The following is a 21,048-nucleotide window of genomic DNA, read 5'->3' on the forward strand; positions in this document are numbered from 1 at the left end:
GTCCCGAGTATACCGAGAGAGAGTGAAGTAAAAACAATCTAAGTATTTACCTCTTTAGGTCGGCGATCAAAAACCTTGAAGTCCTTCCAGAGTAGATGCTTGTAGTCTTCTTCGACCGATGATCTCTTCCTCCGATGATCGCCTTGAGATCTCCGATCATTCCCCTTTTATACTTTTTTTAGCGTGGGAAATCTCGGGGATTCTTCTGACGCAAACTGTCACTTCTCCCGATTTATGACAGTCTCCCCCGTCATGGGTGACGACAATGCAGACATCGCTTGACCAATTAATGTTAAAGTCGTCATCACCTGGGGAGATGACTGACCATTTTTGGTAATGTTCTCACCGTAAGGGTGCCCTTGTAGATGACCTCTTGTCTACTCTCAATACAGGAACACCCGTCTGTCTCCGTCTATCGGACACCCGCAGGAGACTACTCTTTTACAAGGTGTCTGCGGTGTGACCAATTAGCAAAACAAACAAATGTCCCGGGGAGAGGGGATTCTTCCGCGGTCGCCTCGGACGACTTCGTCCTAGGGATGACCTTCTTGACGGACGAATTACGCAGTTTATTATCCGGGGTCTATTCCTCAGACATTAGAGTGAGAACGGGAGAAATAACGGAAATAATGACGAAAGAAATATAACTTGTTACGTATTTAATAAAAATTCTCTTAAAAGAGTTGGATTTTCACACTTAATTAATATGCTCAGAGACTGTGTCGACATTAAAAGAATATAACATAAAAAGGCATTACGATACAAAACACGAACAATATAAAAACTTAACAGAACAACTCCGGATAGATAAGTTTAATCAATTGGAGAAAAACTTGGGAAAACAACAGGCTATTTTTAAAAATCAAGCTATTTTATCAAATACGGCAGTAAAGGCTAGTTTTGTTGTCAGTCAAATACTGGCAAAAAAAATGAAACCCTTTGCGGATGGAGAGATGATAAAAGAATGTCTGACTGCTGTTGCAGAAATAGCATTTCCTGATAAAATAAATATTATTTCAAACATTAGTTTATCAAGATTCACCATTGCAAGGAGAATTGAAGACTTGTCCGAGAACATAGCAACAACGCTTCGTGAACGCATTGCAAAATTCGAATACTGTTCTTTGGCACTTGATGAGAGTTGCGATATTAGCGATACAGCACAACTGGCTATATTTTTACGTGGTATTGACACCAAATTTAATATTACCGAAGAATTGTGTTCACTGATTCCAATGCAAGGGACTACAACCGGCAAAGACCTGTACGATGAACTAAAGTCTGTGTTGGAAAATTTTTCAATTTCATTAGAAAAGATTATTGGTATATCGACAGATGGAGCACGAGCAATGTCAAGCATGGAGGTAGGAGTATCGGGAAGGCTATTTCAAGACATTAAGAAGGTCACAGGAAGGGAAATATTCGTTAACCACTGCATAATTCACCAGGAAAATTTGTGTGCGAAAAGATTGAGTTTGCCAAATGTCACAGTACCAATAATTAAACTAATCAATTTTATAAAGTCGCGCGCGTTAAATCACCGTGAATTTAAAGAATTCCTGAAAGATTTAGAAACTGAATATGGCGACGTGGTTTTTAATACCGAAGTACGTTGGCTTAGTAGAGGTGCAATGCTAAAAAGAGTATACAACTTAAAAAGCGAAATACAATTGTTCTTGGATATGAAGGGATATGCCTTTCCTCATTTTGGTAATAAAGAATGGATGTGCGATTTTGGGTTTCTTATCGACATGACTCAGCATCTCAATGATCTTAATGTGGAACTTCAAGGCAAAGGACAGTTTATTCACAATTTGTATGATAAAATTCAGGGCTTTGAGCGCAAATTAAAATTGTGGAAACAGCATCTTTTGCAGAATAATGTGTCTCACTTTCCACATTTAGAAAAAGAAAACGTTACTACTTCTCAAAAATACGCACAATATATAGACATTTTAATCAACGAATTTCAATTACGATTCCAAATGTTCAAAGCTGAGAAGACAGCGGTTTCCATGAAAATGTTTTCCTCGCCATTTAATATCGATGTGGATACAGTTCCCGAAGACTTTCAAATGGAAGTGATTGACATGCAGAATAATACCAATTTAAAAAATGTATTTTTCTCAGTAAACATCGAAAATTTTTATAAATCTTATGTGAGCCCTGAGAAATTTCCGCTTTTGACGAAAAATGCAAAGCAAATGATGTCTCTGTTCGGAAGTACGTATGTTTGCGAACAATTATTTTCAACCATGAAATTAATCAAAAATGACCACCGATCAAGACTGAGTGATGCACGATTAGAAAGCTGCGTACGTGTAACTACCTCATCAATTCCGGTTTATATTGATCAGCTCGTATCGAAAAAAACAGTGCTAAATTTTTCATTAAAAATTTCAAGTAAATTCGTTTTTCTGTTCTTTTCTTGTTTGTTTTTATTTTGCATTAAAATTTGTATATGAAATCTTTACTTTTTTAAATTTTATATTTTTTATTGTAATGTTTATTATAAATAAAGTTTTGTAAATTATTAATAAGTGTTACTTTATGTGCGGCCCGCCAAAAAATTTTAAAATTTAAATTGACCCGTTGATTAAAAAGGTTGCTCACCCCTGGTCTATCATATTTTTAAAATTATTTTTTTATTAGATATGTTACAATTTACATGAAATTAAGACAAAAGGAGTGTTCTATTAACGAATACAAGTTGCATTTTCATAATAGTCGTTTCTTTCTTTTGCAGAATGGAGAATTTCAAAGAATTAAAGAAGTGAAAGACTTCGGCAGGAGGAAAGCGCCTCGTCGTCAACCTCTTCGATTCGAGTGATTCGGTTGCTTTCGAAAGATGTCGAGGAGAGTGGAGAGGGCGAGTCGCCTACACCCGGCAACAAACGGGTGGTTGTCATCTTTCCGAACGATAGCACCTCTTCTGTGGTCAAGTATCTAGGACGACGATACCCGAAAGTTGCGGAATGGACGGTGGAATGTCGATCACGCCAGTAGGACTCGACAGACAAGAGTCGGAAGTGATCGTGGAAACACCCGTCAAGCGGAAAAAGCGTTGGTGGAAAAGGCTTTTCTTCTTCTGCATAAAATAAAGTATTTCTCTGCCGAGGTTGTCTTCCACCGACGTCGACTGTGCCATCCGAATACGACTTTGAAATGACGTTTCACATGGCTAAGACTTAATTCACTGGACTTGACTTTTCATCCTGGATTGGGCTTTTTCCTTTTCAATTGACGGACAGACCCTTCGGGAGTATCAGAGTACAGGTAACCCCCGTATAACACGGTAGTTACGTTCCAAAAAATTGCCGTGTTATGCGAATCAAAGAACTAGTACGAAAAGGAGGGTTAGGTTCCAAAAAATAAAAAATATGCTACTATATTTTCATAAGTTCTTAAGTTATCTTAATAAGATCTTAAGTTAAATATCTTTATTAAAATTTTCTTAAGTGATACATATTAATATAAATTAAACAATGTTTTCTTTGTCATCACTAAAAGCACTATTAACCGAAAGCGTTTTATTTTTGGCAAGTTATCGTTATGCTCTGAGCATTTTTCTGCATTATTTTCAGATTCATGCTTTACCTTTTGCAAAAAGTGTATGTAATTTTAGATTGCTTGCTTCTAGTTAAAAGATCTTTATAAATTTCCTTATATGGTGGTAAGCACTTATGGAATAAGGGAAAAACATCTGGCAACACCAGAAGCAGAAGCGTCGAGATTTGGCAAAATTGAAACAATTTTCGCGAAGGACCATGTGCATGGATGGAGACGAGAAAAGAAAATTTACACACTGAAGTACTAATATTGATAATTCACGAAAATAATAATTTTCGTGAACTATTAGTACTTCAGTGTGTAAAAATTTATTACATTTCATGTTGTACGAGGGTTTTACCCATTTCTCGAACCGTGTCAGAGTGAATCCGTGCTATAAAAGTACCGTGTTATACGGGGGATGGTACCAATTCTCGAACCGTGTTAGAGCGAATCCGTGCTATAGAAGTGCCGTGTTATACGGGGGTTACCTGTACTAGTTATTCTACTTCGATTAAATTAAAGTCCATAGAACAGGGGTCGGCAACCTGCGGCTCGCGAGCCACATGCGGCTCTTTAGTTCCATACGCAAATATTATTTATTTTATAAAAAAAATAAGACATTTAAAAACCGTTCTGAATCGGTTAATGAAGATTCGGCACCGATTCTATCTCTCAGCCATTTGTACTCGCTTTTCATCGCACCCCTCCCCCGTGACACGCGTCGTCACTGTCGTCAGTCCGTCGGAAGCTCTCGAATGACGCAGTCGTCGGATGTTTCTATGAGGTTTAATTCACTTTTGACGCAAGACAATTCTGAATAAATAGATTAGTTTTTTTTTTTAATCAAAAACTTTATTTTTACGAGTAGACTACTATTTATTGTTGGCAAGAAAAAAATTTTGTGGCTCTTTAAAAACTTTGAAATTTTGTAAATTGTAATTTTTGGCTCTTCCGACTCAAAAGGTTGCCAACCCCTGCCATAGAACAATGACAGTTTAATGGTCGGCGAAGTGAAAACAAAAACATAAGGCAGTGTTTCTCGAGTATAAACGCTGTGTTACGCTATTGTCTGAAAATTGACAAACAAACTTACATTATTCAGAAATTTACACTGTATTTAAACCGGTGTTCAACTGTTAACAAATTTCACCATAAATAGCGGATATTGGCCACTAGTATGCATTACAAAATCAAAACCATTTCAACGTTGAACTTAAATGAAAAACATTGCAGTCAGTATAAGTCCAAACCAGAATTATAATTATTTCAACAATTAAATCTGTAAATCGAATTGTCTTAAGTGTATATAAACTTTTATATTTAGTAAAGTTTAATATGAAATTTAATATGATTTTTTATATTTTTTGTTAAAAGACTTGATATTTATCATCATAAATATTAAAATAGCATATTACTATATTCGTTAGAACTTTTTCTATCTTCCGAAGCGAAATTACATTGTGCACAGAATTCGAGAATAAGCATAAAAATGCTCTGTCAGTACAGTTTACTTGTTAGTAAGTAGTCAAGTGTATATAATTAATATACTGTACCATAAAACGGATTCTTCATTATATCTACTGTCGCTTTCACGTTTGAAAGTCCGGTGAGCATGGTTAATTCCTCAGCATGGTTGGCCCCATAGTTCCTAGTGATGGAATTTCATTTCAGAAAAGTGTTGATGGCACCCTTTCTCTGTTCCCCCCTCGCTCAAATTTTCTGGAAATATGTCGTAATGAGATTGGAGAAGGTGAAGCTTTAAAGACGTGTGGCAATCCATTTCTTTGTAACACCTCGTTAGCTATGAAATAGAAATTCGTGGTTATTTACCAGAAATTCACTCTCAATAGTTTTAAATGAATGCGAGCGACTAATTCGACGAGTTAGAGCTTTCAATCAAAGAGTTTTCTCTTTCAGGAATTTTATTATTTCAGGTACAAAAAAAATTTTCCGTTTAGTTTTGTCTTTGTCAAATTTGAGAAAATTTTTTTGAAAGTAAAGGAAATCACTTTCATTTTTTTCCATGGACTTTATGAAGGAGTATCATCAATCTCAATTTAACAAGTAAACAAGTAAATCAAAAAACCATTTTTCCTAGTTCATTGCGGTATGCCTTTCCAATGTAGACCTATTTTCAAATTACAAATACTCTCATTTGCTTTATCCAAATAATTATCATGATTGTTGTCATTTAAAGGTTTTTCCAACCCAATCTATTTAACATTTTTGGATTGAGCACACCAATTAAATCATTCGTTACTATGATAAATTCTATAGTTTCAAAACAAAAATGTGCACACTTGAACTTATTTCCCAAGTAAATATTTTCAGTCTCTTGTCAGTTCTGCAATTCATTAATGTATCACCAATCAACGATACATTTGTTTAAATTTGTTTTTCTTACTAAAGTATTGCTTCCTAATTTAATCATTGGGTTATGATAAAATAAAACACTATATCATTACGACCGCTAACAGGATGAACAACAGCTTCATTAATAACTGACACATACCTGTGAAATGTAATTTCAGATAATTTTTTCGATGCTCTGTTGGTACAACCATATGCTGTAGAAGCAGCTATAACAAAAATATCCGCTTGCAGTAGATAAAAGTGTAAAAATAATAGCGTATTCGCACGGATTCTGCAAAATCTAATCATGCTATCACCACTAAATAACACACCACTAAATTTACACTTACAACATATGGACACAACACAACATATATAAAGCATAGACACCATTAAGCAATGGTGGATTCAAAAGGCACTCCACGGCATGCATCCCTACGACCTGGCCCAGGATTTTGTTGACAAAACTGCGTCAAACAGCTGGTTAGATCGGGAATGCCTCTTTGGAGAGACGGAAGGATTCATGATTGCCATACAGGATCAGGTCATAAATACTAAAAACTACAGAAAACACATACTCAAAGATACAACACTCACAAATGACACATGCAGAAAATGTCACATCATGCCAGAAACTATACAACACATCACTTCTGGTTGCAAGCTCTTGGCACAGACAGATTACTTACATAGACACAATCAAGTAGCAAATATAATACACCAAGAGCTTGCAAAGAAACACAAATTGGCAGACATCCACGAACCATACTACAAGTATATTCCACAAACAGTATTGGAAAACAACACGCACAAAATCTACTACGACAGAGCCATAATCACAGATAAAACAATTTACCACAACAGACCAGACATCACACTCATTGACAAACATAATAAAATCACATACATTATAGACATATCCATTCGAAACACTCACAATATACAAAACACATTCACTGAAAAATTAGCAAGTACACTGAACTCGCCTAGGAAATAAGACATCTGTGGAGGATGGATAGGGAGCGTATTGTACCTGTCGTTCTTTCCTTTACAGGTGTCATAGCACACACACTACACAAAAGCCTGGGAACAGTACAATTGAATAGAAATACATACATCACACTACAGAAGACCACTATATTGAATATAAGTCATATTGTTAGGAAATTCCTAAATACAGACACACACATTGACACACTTATTTAATTTTTGTTTTTGGTTGCTATGCCTTGACTCTGATCCGGCATAGTACACGGTCACCAGTGTCAACCGAGTATAACTCACTAAACCCAACGTAATAATAATAAGCGCAGAGCCCAAACGGTTAAAAGTTGAAAGTTGAAATTTGATACACAGGTACTGTACGTCACGAGAATGTATACTAACAAGGGATTTTTTAAAATTCCACCCTCTCGCTAGGGAAAAAGAGAGGATTAGCGATTTTCCTGAAGTACTTGGCCTTCTACTGTACTATTTTAAATGCACTTTTTTGCGTTTTGACTGCGTTTTAGTAAGTTATGCCATGAGAATACACATAAAGAAGAAATTTTTATATATCCCCGTGGGGAGGGAGAGAGTTAAATATAAATACTGTAATTCCCATCAACTGATAATTTGGATATGAATATTGTAATTCCGATTCAATATGGATACTGTAATTTCCATCAACTGATAATTTAATGTACAGTACACTACGAAGGTAACAATGTATTTAAAACGAAACAATATTGTAAATCCGACAATAATTTTCCTTACGTTATTTACAGTATTTCGGATATTTAAAATTTATTCACGATAAATGGATCAGATTACAGTATTCTGCAATGACAAACAACAGATCCATTTTTCAAAATCTATTTTGTGTGGATGTAGCGTTAGACTAAAATCCATGCTATATCCTTATTCAATCATAGAATCAGTCTTCCTTTACTTACCATACTCCTCGGATATTTTGCAACAAATCAAAGAGTGAGTTTCTGTAATTATCTTTTAAATAATTACGCTAATTATATTCTTCATTTAGCTTTAATGATAATTATCATCTATTTAAAATAATATACAGTAGTTCTAATTATAGGTTCTCGCCAATCGGATTTTATATTTATAGATATGTGGAAAAAGGACAATAAACCATAAAATCGATTCAAAATGTAATGGACATACTCTACGTAAACAAGCGATTAAACATAATTCATTTAGATAAAATTGTCCAAGACTTCATGACTGATTCTTCAAGAATTAATGACATCTGTTATGTATATGACTTTGCATGTCAACAGGACGATAGGAGAATAAAATATTTGTGCTGGAATAAATTTAATTCGGAATGGCAACAAATTTTTTCATCAGAGGAATGGCTGAACTGTGAAGCAGCAACCATTTATACACTCGTTCGTAGGCCAGTAAATAGAAAAATTGACGAAACAGACATTTTCACAGTAGTTTTAAAATGGGCCAAGAAAAGAGTTGATAATGAAAAATCTCTAAGGCAAGTCATGCAACCATTCCTTCAATACATACGATTTCTGACAATGCCTGAATGGTTTCTGGAATCTCAAGTGTTCGTTGAACAGATCTTAACGAACGTAGAGAGATGCAATAAGATGTTACTTGCAAAATGAGGATTGCGACAAGACATGGTTTATTCCGGACAGTATTTGTGCCATTACATGCCCAAGAAAACTCGAATTACTCTCGTCCTCGGTTCTCTTATGTGAATCGAAGTACATACTTTATTAATAAAGTAAGGAGAATGAATACAAATATTCGATTCATATGCGAAATAGTTGTTAAGGAAGATTGTTTCATCAACAGATTGCATCTTCCTTTAACACATTGCAGGGAAGAAGGTATAGTTGCTTATTTAAGTTATTCTATTAACTTAATTTCATGGATTAATACACGTTATCCACTAAAATGTAATAAAAACGGATATGTGTACTTGGCTTATCCTGCACGGATTTTAAAGTTTTCATTCTGTCGGTTCATTGTTAGAATTGCAGAGGAACACATCATTGAAACAAATAAAATAAGAATCAGTCCCTCGGCAAATTATCACAATTTATTGGAAGGAATTCGACGTTTTATAAATTTAAAATCTAGATTGGAATTGCAACATAAGTTTGAATACATCTACTTCGATGTGATACCCTACTTTTGAAGATGGATACACAAATTATTTTTTCGTTTTTATTATATAATGTTAATTTCGTAATATTTAAAAAATTATACATTATAATTTAGAATAATTAAATTTAATTTTAACTATCGAAGTTTCTCAAGTCATTTAGATTTTAACTTTTGGCTGTATAAGTTCTGTAGACACTAAGAGGACATATACTTTACAGGTCCATTCTTGGTTCAACCGAGCTCACAATTGCAATAGAATGAACATTTAACTGATTTAAGATTTTGATGATTTTACTCGTTATTGACATTAGTGGCATGCCGTGACATTTTATGATAGGAAAGCTGTGTTTACGTACGAAGCCGACATCCAGGGGCAATCAGTCAATTGCGCGTCAGTGACGGTATAGGGTCCATTCGTATCGTTTATTTGATAAGCCAGTAAAAATCGTACACTTCCTTAAATGCATTTTTAATATCACAACATTCCGAATCGTTAGCCACGATATATAGGCTAAAATTATAAATAAAATAATAAAAACTTACTTGGTGAAATAAAATGTGTGGTGGACGTACCGGTACATACCCGGTACAAAATATTCTTCAATTGTACGAATATACTTTTAAAGAAAATTATAATTAAATATAGCTTTGTAAAGAAACGTACATAAAAGTATAAAATATTCTTTACTTTTTAAATCTTAAAACAATGCACTTAGTCAAATGGCTCCCTACAAGTGGCTAATGGATGGAATCGAAGACGATTGCAAAGCGTGCATACACGCGGACTGCCAAATCCCCAGGGTGCCGATACCTGTCAATGTTAAATACAGTAGAGCGTCGTTTATCCGAAAGCTGGTTATCCGAAACGATTCCAGTCGGCAAATTTAAATTTTCGCTAGTGCTGTGGCGCTGCAATCTTCGGCTATTTCTCGGGCTACTCAAATATTTTACGTTTTTGATACTAAATTAACTACTGGAGTATGATTTTTTATTGTTTTTATATTTTTCAATAAATTTATTTTGTTTGTACAAAATAAAAAAAATAATTTTTAACGATACAATTGTCTTTGTTAGGCNTAAAAACTTACTTGGTGAAATAAAATGTGTGGTGGACGTACCGGTACATACCCGGTACAAAATATTCTTCAATTGTACGAATATACTTTTAAAGAAAATTATAATTAAATATAGCTTTGTAAAGAAACGTACATAAAAGTATAAAATATTCTTTACTTTTTAAATCTTAAAACAATGCACTTAGTCAAATGGCTCCCTACCAGTGGCTAATGGATGCGGTCGGATGGCCGAGCGGTCAAGGTGGCAGCCTACCGCTCTGGAGGACCCGAATTCGAATCCGAACGGGTCGAAAAATCCCCAGGAATTTGTCGGGGGGTGGTCCGTTCGGATATGTGAAGTAATAAGGATAGATCCAGGATCAGTTTGAACTGATACTCGTTTGGGAGGACGAACCAAACTGTACGCAGTCATCAGTCTGTACAGGTATAAGAACTGCACTGTTGTGGGATGAGAATTGCTTCCACTTCCTTGTCTTATCATTCCAAAAATAAAAAAAACGCTAATTGAAAAGAAAACATAAGTTAAGAGTTTAATGCAAGATTATATAATCATTATACTAAGTCAGTTTTAATTGATAAAAAAAATATCAGACAATTAATCTTAAAGTATTTATTAGGAAAGGTGGGCCACAGAGAGATAGATAGCCCTCAGTGAATCACAGTGGGTCTCCCAGCTCAATCTTTAGTTAACATTTTTTTAAATATAAAAATACTGAAAATATTTATATTCTTCCAACTTTTCAGTCCGATCAACACGATCAACATGCAGTTACAAAGTTTTTTTATTTGACTTCACTCATTACTTCTAAATGTTGCGTAATCGTGGAAAATAATTAAACCAAAAGTATTTTAGTTTTGCGGGCAATTTTACCACAAAATGTTTCTATCAAAACACTTATTCGTTTAAATAACGTCAATAAATATGTAAATTAGAGCTAAATTGGAGCTGAAAAACGACGAAAATAGCGATTATCTAACATTTGTTTACAGTTTTACCTTGATTTACGTAGACAGAGCGATTTTCTTATTGTAGTCAATCTTCCACCAGACATTTCTGAGAAAATGCTTACTCGTTCAAACAGAATCAAACAACTAGAAGTTACCTAATTACACCCTAAACGTTATGAAATAATATAAATAAAAGAATGATAGCTACGCGATAATCGTGTTTCTTAGCTCTCAAATTATATAAAAATAAACATTAAAAACGCAATTTTTAATACAGCAAGAAAGAAAGAAAGAAAACTAAGTGCGGAATTTAACGATAAAATTGCAGTTTTTTACGCGATAGATAAAACTTAATAATTTCATATTAAAACACAGGGTCCGAGAGACCAACTGCGACTCAGGCAAGGGCAAAAAGTTACATGACTCACTGAGGATTAAAATTACATAAATATTTATATTTGCCTTTGGTATTGTCTTTTCGGGATCTCTTCCTAGCTGGTTCTTCATTTCTTGCGAGACATGCGTTGATCGTTTTGAGGTACAGACTTAGGTAACGTACTTAGGACAATTAGGGAAGATTGATGGATATGCATCCGACGTTAATGCCCAGTGATCTCGTGGAATTTCTATTTTCTCTCCATTTATAACATGGGAGTAGGCTTTAAAATAAATCTACTCGCAAAATGTACGTCATAAACGTAACACTTACTTGTTAGCATCTTGTCATCTCGTGATATGCATCGCATCCACTCCTCAATCTTATCGCTAAAAACACGGAAGAAATGTCTCTTCTCGTTAGATGTCTTACATCCTGCCTCGCATCCTGGCACAAAGCACGTTAGCATTTATATGTAGCTAAAAAAAAACAATTATTATAGGTCGAAATCACTGACCTCAGTATACAAATAGCAAGAACAAAGCTCTTCTGCTAACAGTGACGCCAACTAGCGGCAAATATTGTCTCTAGCTAAGTTTGAACTATTAGTCGAAAGACCAGTTAATCTACAGACTCTGATTATACTGACCAAAACATTCAATGAAATATCAGTATTCATATACAGTAATTACAGCCAATGGAATCGGTAACTATATTAGTAAAATTTGTATATTCTAAATATAAATNTAAATAAATAGATGTTATATGTTTTTATCAAAGCAAGAATTGGCATTTAGAGGGCATATGGAATATATTGGATCTAATGACAGAGGTAATTATAATGAACTTGTTTATTAAGTACGTCAGATAAATAATCTATTAAAAATACATTTAAAGAAAGAATTAACTGATTGCCCCTGGATGTCGGCTTCTTATAGAACACAGCTTCCCTATCATCAAATGTCACGGCACGCCCCTGATAAAAAATAAACATTAAAAACGCAATTTTGTCATTAATACAGCAATAAAGAAAGAAAAAAAACTAAGCGCGGATTTTAACGGTGAAATTGTAGTTTTTTTACGCGATAGATAAAATTTAATAATTTCATATTAAAACACGTGGTCCGAGAGACCCACTGGGACTCAGGCAAGGGCAAAAAGTTACATGACTCACTGAGGATTAAGATTACATAAATATTTATATTTACCTTTGGTATTGTCTTTTCGGGATCTCTTCCTAGTTGGTTCTTCATTTCTTGTGAGACATGCGTTGATCGTTTTGAGGTACAGACTTACTAACGTACTTAGGACAATTAGGGAAGATTGATGGATATGCATCCGACGTTAATGCCCAGCGATCTTGTGGAATTTCTATTTTCTCTCCATTTATAACATGGGAGTAGGTTTTAAAATAAATCTACTCGCAAAATGTACGTCATAAACGTAACATTTACTTGTTAGCATCTTGTCGTCTCGTGATATGCATCGCATCCACTCCTCAATCTTATCTCTAAGAACACGGAAAAAATGTCTCTTCTCGTTAGATGACTTATATCCTGCCTCGCATCCTGGCACAAAGCACGTTAGCATTTTTATGTAGTTAAAAAAAACAATTATTATAGGTCGAAATCACTGACTTCAGTATACACATGGCAAGAACAAAGCCGAAAGACCAGTTAATCTACAGACTCTGATTATACTGACCAAAACATTCAATGAAATATCAGTATTCATATACAGTAATTACAGCCAATGGAATCGGTAACTATATTAGTAAAATTTGTATATTCTAAATATAAATAATTTCTAGACTAAAACAACTAAATGTACTCTTTACATCCGACTTCGAGAGACTTGTATGCAGACAAATGAATAACAATAAAATACTGAGCTTTTATTCTCAACAATTTCATTTTCAGTAAATTCACAAAATCCAAATGCATTTCGCCTTACGATCAGGCCTCATCAGTGGATAAAATTAACTGCCGGTTGATGTTCATTTAATGTTTGATGAAAACACTAAATAGGACGACGTTATAAGAAGACATAAAAGCAGAAATTGAAAAACTTTTTAAAAAATATTTATTAAATGATTACCCAAACAATAAATTAACTGGTAAAGCAGTTATTTAAATAATAGATATAAAATAAAAAATCAAACAACAGACAATTTATATAATAAATTTCCATATATAAATAATTTATTTGAAAAATATAAACCGGTTTTTTAAATTTTTCTATACGTTTAGTGGCAAAGCAAAAAAAAATAGACTGATGAATATAATTAATGTTATAAATAGTGAAGATTCCAATATATTTAATGAACAACTTGAAACTAGTGGTGTCATCTATGGGTTGTCGTGTACATGTCCATGCCCGAAATATTATATTGGACAAACGGGAAGGAAATTGAAAGTGCGGTTGAAAGAACATGAAGCCGAAATTATGTTAAAAAGGCAGGAATCTCCGTGGTATTTACATTGTAATCAATATGATGGTAAAATAGAAATAATATTAAAATATTATATAAAGTTAAAAATTGTTTTAAAAAAGAATAGTAGAACATTTTTGTATTATAAAAAATGCAAATATAATAAATTTGAATAGGGAATGAATGTAGATGCATATTGGGAAGAGATTACAAGACATTAAATAAACATCATCATTTCTTTCTGACCATAGAAAGATACATTCAAAAATTAAAACCTAAATAATTGAAGAAACTTCAATAGTAAAATTTAAATTTAATTATTCGAAATTAAAATATATAATTTTTAGATATTACGAAATTAGCATTATATCATAAGAACGAAATCGAATTTCAGTATCTGTCTTTAAAAATCGGGTACGACATCGAAACAGATGTACTCCAATTTATCATTCAATTTCAATCCAGATTGCAAATATTTAAAACTTTGAATTCCTTCGAATGTATTGTAGTAATTTTCCGAGAGACTGATTCTTATGTTATTTTCTGCCGTGATGTATGTATCTACAATTCTAACAATCAATCGATAAAATGTAAACTTTGGAATCCATAGAGGACGACTCGATGAAATATATCCGTTCGTATTACATGCTGTTTTGAAACGATATTTCGTCCGTAACTTCAAGTTAAGAAAAAACTTTAAGCTTACAGGTATTCCTTCTTTTCTGCAATGTGTTATAGGAAGATGCAATTTGTTAATGAAACAGTCTTCCTTCGCAACTATGTCACATATGAATCGAATATTTGTATTCATTATTTTTACTTTGTTAATAAAGTATGCACTTCTATTCACATAACACAACCAGGAAGAGAGCAATTCGTGCTTTCTTGGGCATATAATGGCACAAATACTGTCCGGAATAAACCACGTTTCGTCGAAATCCTTATTTTGCAAGTAACATCTTATTGCATCTCTCTCTATGTTAGTTAAAATCGGTTCAATGAATACCTGAGATTCCAGAAACCATTCAGGCATTGTCAGAAATCGTATGTATTGAAGGAGTGGTTTCATCACCTGCGTTAGAGAATTTTCATTATTAACTCTTTTCTTGGCCCATTTTAAAACTATTTTGAAGACATCTGCTTCCTCAATAAATCGATTTATTGGCCTGCGAACGAGTCTATTCATGGTTGTTGCTTCACAGTTTAGCCATTCATCCGATGAGAAAATTTCCTGCCATCTCGAACTTCATATATTCCAGCACAAATATTCTAATTTCTTATCGTCCTGTTGACTTGCAAACTCATATACATAACACACGTCCTTAAGTCTTGATGGATCGGTCATGAAATCGCGACATACATTATTTAAATCAGGTAATTTTAGTCGTTTGCTTATGGAGAACACGTCCATCGCATTTTGCATTGATTTTATGGTTTCTCGTCTTTCTTCCAAATATCTATAAACAGAAAATGTGATTAGAAAGGAACTGTAATTAGAACTACTGTTATGATTTGAAATAGATTATGATTATCGTTATAGCAGAAGAAAATAATATTAATGCAAATTAGAATATTTAAACATAAGTCTTTAAAAGATAGTTACAGATACTCACTCTTTGATTTGTTGCAAAACATTTGACGAGGATGGTAAGTAAAGAGAGATTGATGTGGTGTTTGAAAAAGAGTGTAACATGGATTTTAGTCTATCGCTACATTCAGACAAAACGGATTTTGAGAGATTGATCTGCTTTTGATCGTTGCAATGTGTTGTAATCCGATCCATGTATAATAAATATATTTTAAATTTGTAAGTTAAGTAATATAAAGAAACTTATTATTGAATTTAGAGTATTGTTTCGTTATTAATTCATTGTTACATACATCGAGTTTAAGGCCGGATGGTCGAGCGGTCAAGGTGGCAGCCTACCGCTCTGGGGACCCTGGCTCAAATCCGAACGGGTCGAAAAATCCCCAGGAAGTTTTCGGGGGGTCCGTTCGGATATGTCGGGCCCCGTCCTCCACCACCCGGCAGCCCCATTGTGGGCCTGGCGGAACTCGTAATGGGTTTGCAAAAAGAGGTCCTCTTAGTGTCCATAGGGCGAAAAGATTTAAAAAAAAAAAAACATCGAGTTTAAAGTAATAACTGCTCGTTATAAAATTATTTTATATAATGATACCAAAAAAATTTATTTAGCATTCTACATGGAATTAAATGGAGTATGGCGACATTTCAGAACCTGCAAAAGACATTTCCGTAAAACATATATTTTTAAAGCCATTAACAAATTTGGGTAACGAATCGTAGGTTTAAAAGGCTGCGTCACACATTCATGGGTGACATGACACATATACTGACAATGTACAGTACAAATAATATAAATACTTTATATTATTTTCTACCACTATAATTTAATTCTTAATTATGAACTTCAATTTCAGTAATCATTGTGAAAGAAATAACTTTTTTAATTTGAATCTGTCCACGCATATTTAATTTATAATTTTTTTTATTCATCAGTATAATATTTTTAAAAAATCAACTTTTAATGCTGTATTTAACAAAAAACCATAAAAATATTTTATGAAATTAGTTTCTATGAAATATTTAATTTTAAAGTATTCATATTTAACAATGTATTCGTGAATATGAATTTGAAATAAGCACAAAAATTGAGTATGATGGTATATTAATACTAAAAGTAACCAACCATAGAAGTACTACATTTTTTTAAGGAGCATCAGTACGTTTAGAAATTTCATTGTGGCAACGTTGACGTGCAGTGCATGCCGGTTCTAAATCAGTTAGTTAGGGACTAGGGAGACTTGGGTAGGAGTAGCGTAAGTAACTAAATTAAGAAAAAAACAACTACAGATGACTTAGCTCTATTGGATATTGGACACGTGTACGAATACGAATCGTAAAAAAAAAGGTCGACAGGTTGCGCACGATATTCCCGGACAAAATTAATAGTTCACCCGGACAGTGAGTCGATTCCCGGACTCTCCGGGCGAAAACCGGACGGGTGGTAACACTATATAGTATAATTTATATGTTTTATAATTTATTATTGGTATTAAAATGAGTAAGTGAACAAAGTATTCTCGGTCCTTTCGAAAAGAATGGCTTCAAAATAAAAATCTTAAAAATAAGAGGAAAAATGTTCTCATTAAGTTGCATTTTTAAATTTTTTGGCAAATGGCGTAATTTTGAATTTACTTAATTAAATTTAAACTTTAAAAAAAAGATAGCTCCAGTAAGTGTTTAGTCATGCTTGACAGGAGAATTTTTAGTTTATAATAGCTTATTTTTTAAAGAAAATTTAACATAAATTCCAGTTAAATAATATCCTAGAAAGATCACTAATGACAAATGCTATGCTATACGGAATGGTACCAAACATGGTTACTAGGGCCTAATTTTTATAAATTTTAATTGTTTTTGATAAAATTAGTAAACAAATAACGTTACGCTAATTGTAACTGTTTGCCAATGTCAGCTTCTTGTAAATGTCTTATATATATAATAAAATAGTGATTTCTTTACAAGAAGCTGTTAAATGGACTGGCTTGGTCTCATTAACAGACAAGTACTAAAATAAAACTGAGATAATTAAAATATAAAACAATATACACGAAAACGTAGTAAACAAAACACAAAGTTTCCTCGACTATGAAATTACATGCATATTTGCATATGATATATAGATGCTCGAAGTGGGAGCCATTTATTTCCCTAATTGATTAATTCCAGTGACCAACCTCGTGGTTGGTCACTCGATAAGCGTAACGAGATCTCAACTTGCCAAAATCTATGTTTAATTCGATACCAACTGGATATGGTCGATCTTAGGACTTTCGACGATAACATTGTTCTATTGTTTTTGTAATTTTCATACATTTATTTCTAGCTGGTTTTTCCCCCTTTCCAAAAACTATTTTAACGCGAATTTTAGTGAGGGTTTCGATATGTCTAGTTCGCCTAATTTGTACCTTAAACTTTTTGTCGAAAATTTCCAAAATTTTGCAGGGAGAACTATATTAGGGGGTTGATGCTATTAAATTTTGATGGTTAAAAGGGTCAAGGGAATAGGAAGATCGAGATATGATAACCCTCTTTAATCGGGTCAACTGATTTTATAAAAAAAATCTTATCTTAAAACTCATCTCTAAGCTCAAAAAAGTTATTAGCTAATATAATCTCAAAAAGGTGTATCAAATTATCTGTTAACTTTATTGCAGAGAAAGTTGCGCAACTCGTTGCTGGATTTTTTTATCGCGCTATTTTTTTCAAACTTAATCGCCTAAATAAGATTCCCTTTTTATCATCATTCTGTCAATATTAAAATAAATATTGATTATTAAAGTTTATCGTAGTGTATTGTGCTTTTTACCAGATTCCGATAATGTTTTCTTTGCTAATATACAAAACAAACAAGAATTATTCCATTTAGCGAGTGTAATGTTTGGGATAAACAGCGCTTTTAAGTCAGTTCTCTAGATTATAGCGCATTTAACCTGATCCAACTTCAGATTATTATAATAATTTTTATTAGTTTTCAACCCCTTTCACATATACTTCGGAATCCCCACGTCATTTCTGTATCAAGTAAGAAAACGAACAATTCGTTAACTATTATAGCTTAGTGTGGAAAAAAATTAAAACACAGATGGCAAGATTGATAAACATACTATTTCAACGGGTACTAAACTGTACTATTTAACACTGAACGTACAACTGTTTTATGAAGCCTTTATTTTACAACAAAAAAAAAACCATACAATTTTAAGTCCACATTAACCATGCTTAGCTTTATAGTTGAAACTGTAGGAATATATTCCAGGGCGTATTGGATCAGAAACTAAAAGATAAAAAAAAAGACTTTAAAAAAGAAGAGCAAGTCATGTTTATAATATGCAGCAAATCTTATACCTGACATAAGCCTAGTCTGTTCCTTGTCATGCATAAAGAGTTCCCAATATTTTTGAAGTTCTGGATCATTATACTTACCACCGATGCTATGAACTACTTCCTTTCCTTCATCACCAGAATATTCGAATCTACAGATTATTATTAATTAAATATGGCATATAGCACGATACATTTAGGACGGCGCAGATCAACCTGATAGGTAAAACTTTCACCTGTAAGCGGCATCTCGGGAAGCTGCAACTTTCATGACTTCAAGAAATTTCGATTGCGAAGGAACTTTTACCACTATCGATCGGGTCGCTTCCTTCTTTTCATCGAGCATTAATTGAAAGAGTACAGATTCGAGTTTCACATTAGGATCTAAGTCGACGGAATATGAAGCCGGTTCTGATAAATAAAAAAAAAGGGGCCATAAAAGTTAAATCGATTAAATTTAAGGAAAAAAAATTTTCTAAGCAGACTTGCTTCGACATTCCTCCTCCTCGCATTTAGTATATTTCAAGTCAATAAGTGTCTTGCCTGCCAAAATTGGCAAGACAAAATAAGTTGTCATCATATTTCCAAACGACCCATCTTCGAGTTGCTTAGAGATCAAGTATTTGATCGCGTTCTCAATTTCTTCCGACAAGTCACCTGTAGCAAGAGCCAACTAAAAGAAGAAAAAAAAAGTTCACGAATTTGTTTTCTCTTTCATAAACAAAAACACTTACCTGCACTGTTAAAGCAGTCAGATAGATATTTCCAAAGCTTCCGTCACTGCTTTGAAGTTCCTTTTGACTTTTTAATGTGTTGCTGGAATAACGGTGGTGTTTATGTTCTTCCTCTTGATAAATACATTCAATTGCTAACGCACTGAACACCTTCAAGTCAGCTGAGAAAATTATAAATGTATATATTATATCGCACTGTCAATGCTTAAAGCTGCAAGACATCTTACCATATCTCGGTTCTGGACCATCTAGGTTCATAAAACTTATTAGAGTATCGTGATAATCTCGGGCTTCAGAAACGTTAGCATTACAGAATACAAGAGGGATTAACGGAGATGATATGTGTGCCTGATGTCTGATACGATTTAGCATCAATTGAATGAAGTCTATGTTATAGTAATATTTAGGATTACGGCAGGCAGCTATCATCGCGTTTATATTTAGAGCCATTTCTTCTACGAGCAGGGAGTTAATATTCCTAGTAGTAGTAGTAAGTTTAGGATGTTAAAAAAATAATAAAAACACTTTACTAATAAAAAACATACCGAAGTTGTAAGAAGACAGCTAAATCAAATTCTTTTGCCATTAATTCCTTTTCATATTTATCAAATTCTTCTACAGTTAAGAAGAGGGCAACGATTGCTCTTGCAGTATCTTTCCAACCACAATTTTGTTCTCTTTCTTTTTTCAACCAGTTAATCCCTTTCTCTAACGCTTCATCGATTCCGTCGATGTGTCGAATATCATCCCTGGAAACTAATTAGACAATTATAAACAAATGCAAGATAATTAAACAATAATTATTTTACCTTTGCAATAAGCAACTGAACAGAGAATAAGAAGAATTAACTTTATCGCCATTGTATGACTGAGAAATTACACTGTCTTATCTTCCTACATATAAGATTACCTAAGAAATTCATTTAATAAGAACACGCAGGTAATTTGCATCTTCCCACACTAAAACACTTACAAATAATAATTTATTAAAACTTTAAAATAAACGTAATTTATAGTTATTAATATTATTAATTTTCAGTTCTTTTTCCCAACAAAATGTAACCAGACATTAACATTACCATGGATATTTATGCAAATCAAATGCTAAATGCTTATGTCGTTTAATTAATGTAAACTGTATTTGAAGGCTTAATTTTGTAATGGAAGCTTTTCTAGATTTTCTTCTTTTAACCTTTATCATAAAAATTCTAGCAACAAGTTGCGTAACTTTTCCAGCTGTTATGAGATTTTATTTTAAAAATAACATTTATGTTATTAATCATAATAAATAAATAAATAATTGTGGCGCCATCTGTTATGTGATTTTGTTATAAAAAGTTTTAATATTTATTAAATATTATAAAATGGCACGCTTATACGCAAGTTAACCCGCCAAAATTTAAAAATTAAGATAGTTTTATCACCTTATGAAATTATATTCTCGTAGTCGTCGAAATAGGCCTCATCGTGGTAAAGCGCCAATGAATAGTTGCAAGTACTGTACAGTAAACCTTTCAACTATTGTTTCTATTATATCTATTCAA

The 21,048-nt window shown here is 33.3% G+C and overlaps 3 protein-coding genes across 3 annotated transcripts; 1 reads left to right on the top strand and 2 right to left on the bottom strand.

Annotated features, from left to right (window-relative positions):
• The first annotated feature begins 929 nt into the window (after positions 1-929).
• Positions 930-2,830, top strand: LOC111630761 (general transcription factor II-I repeat domain-containing protein 2A-like). Its single transcript, XM_023374908.1, has 2 exons — positions 930-2,117; positions 2,747-2,830. Exons 1-2 carry the CDS (start codon positions 930-932, stop codon positions 2,828-2,830), a joined length of 1,272 nt encoding a protein of 423 aa, XP_023230676.1.
• An 11,387-nt stretch (positions 2,831-14,217) lies between these two features.
• Positions 14,218-15,638, bottom strand: LOC111630757. The gene is made up of 2 exons (XM_023374904.1): positions 15,478-15,638; positions 14,218-15,321 (listed from the first exon to the last, which is right to left on the bottom strand). The coding sequence occupies exon 2, from the start codon at positions 15,048-15,050 to the stop codon at positions 14,268-14,270; it is 783 nt and encodes a 260-aa protein (XP_023230672.1). The 5' UTR covers positions 15,051-15,321; positions 15,478-15,638; the 3' UTR covers positions 14,218-14,267.
• Positions 15,639-18,600: 2,962 nt separating this feature from the next.
• LOC111630775 (uncharacterized protein CG3556-like) lies at positions 18,601-20,440 on the bottom strand. Its single transcript, XM_023374922.1, has 8 exons — positions 20,314-20,440; positions 20,050-20,260; positions 19,732-19,982; positions 19,505-19,665; positions 19,260-19,443; positions 19,007-19,181; positions 18,795-18,922; positions 18,601-18,723 (listed from the first exon to the last, which is right to left on the bottom strand). The coding sequence occupies exons 1-8, from the start codon at positions 20,363-20,365 to the stop codon at positions 18,659-18,661; spliced, it is 1,227 nt and encodes a 408-aa protein (XP_023230690.1). The 5' UTR covers positions 20,366-20,440; the 3' UTR covers positions 18,601-18,658.
• Positions 20,441-21,048: the final 608 nt, after the last annotated feature.

This window comes from Centruroides sculpturatus, unplaced genomic scaffold (assembly GCF_000671375.1).
Source record: "Centruroides sculpturatus isolate CEXI.00-Female unplaced genomic scaffold, Cexi_2.0 scaffold638, whole genome shotgun sequence".
NCBI lineage: Eukaryota > Metazoa > Arthropoda > Arachnida > Scorpiones > Buthidae > Centruroides > Centruroides sculpturatus.

Bases quoted from the DNA above. Each gene is read 5' to 3' on its own strand.
- LOC111630761 (XM_023374908.1), top strand. From the start codon at position 930: ATGAAACCCTTTGCGGATGGAGAGATGATAAAAGAATGTCTGACTGCT. The intron at 2,118-2,746 runs GTATTTTTCTCA...TTTCTTTTGCAG, and splicing joins ATAATACCAATTTAAAAAAT to AATGGAGAATTTCAAAGAAT.
- LOC111630757 (XM_023374904.1), bottom strand. From the start codon at position 15,050: ATGAATAGACTCGTTCGCAGGCCAATAAATCGATTTATTGAGGAAGCA.
- LOC111630775 (XM_023374922.1), bottom strand. From the start codon at position 20,365: ATGGCGATAAAGTTAATTCTTCTTATTCTCTGTTCAGTTGCTTATTGC. The intron at 19,983-20,049 runs GTATGTTTTTTA...TACTACTACTAG, and splicing joins GCTGTCTTCTTACAACTTCG to GAATATTAACTCCCTGCTCG. The intron at 19,182-19,259 runs GCAAGTCTGCTT...TTTATTTATCAG, and splicing joins CGAGGAGGAGGAATGTCGAA to AACCGGCTTCATATTCCGTC.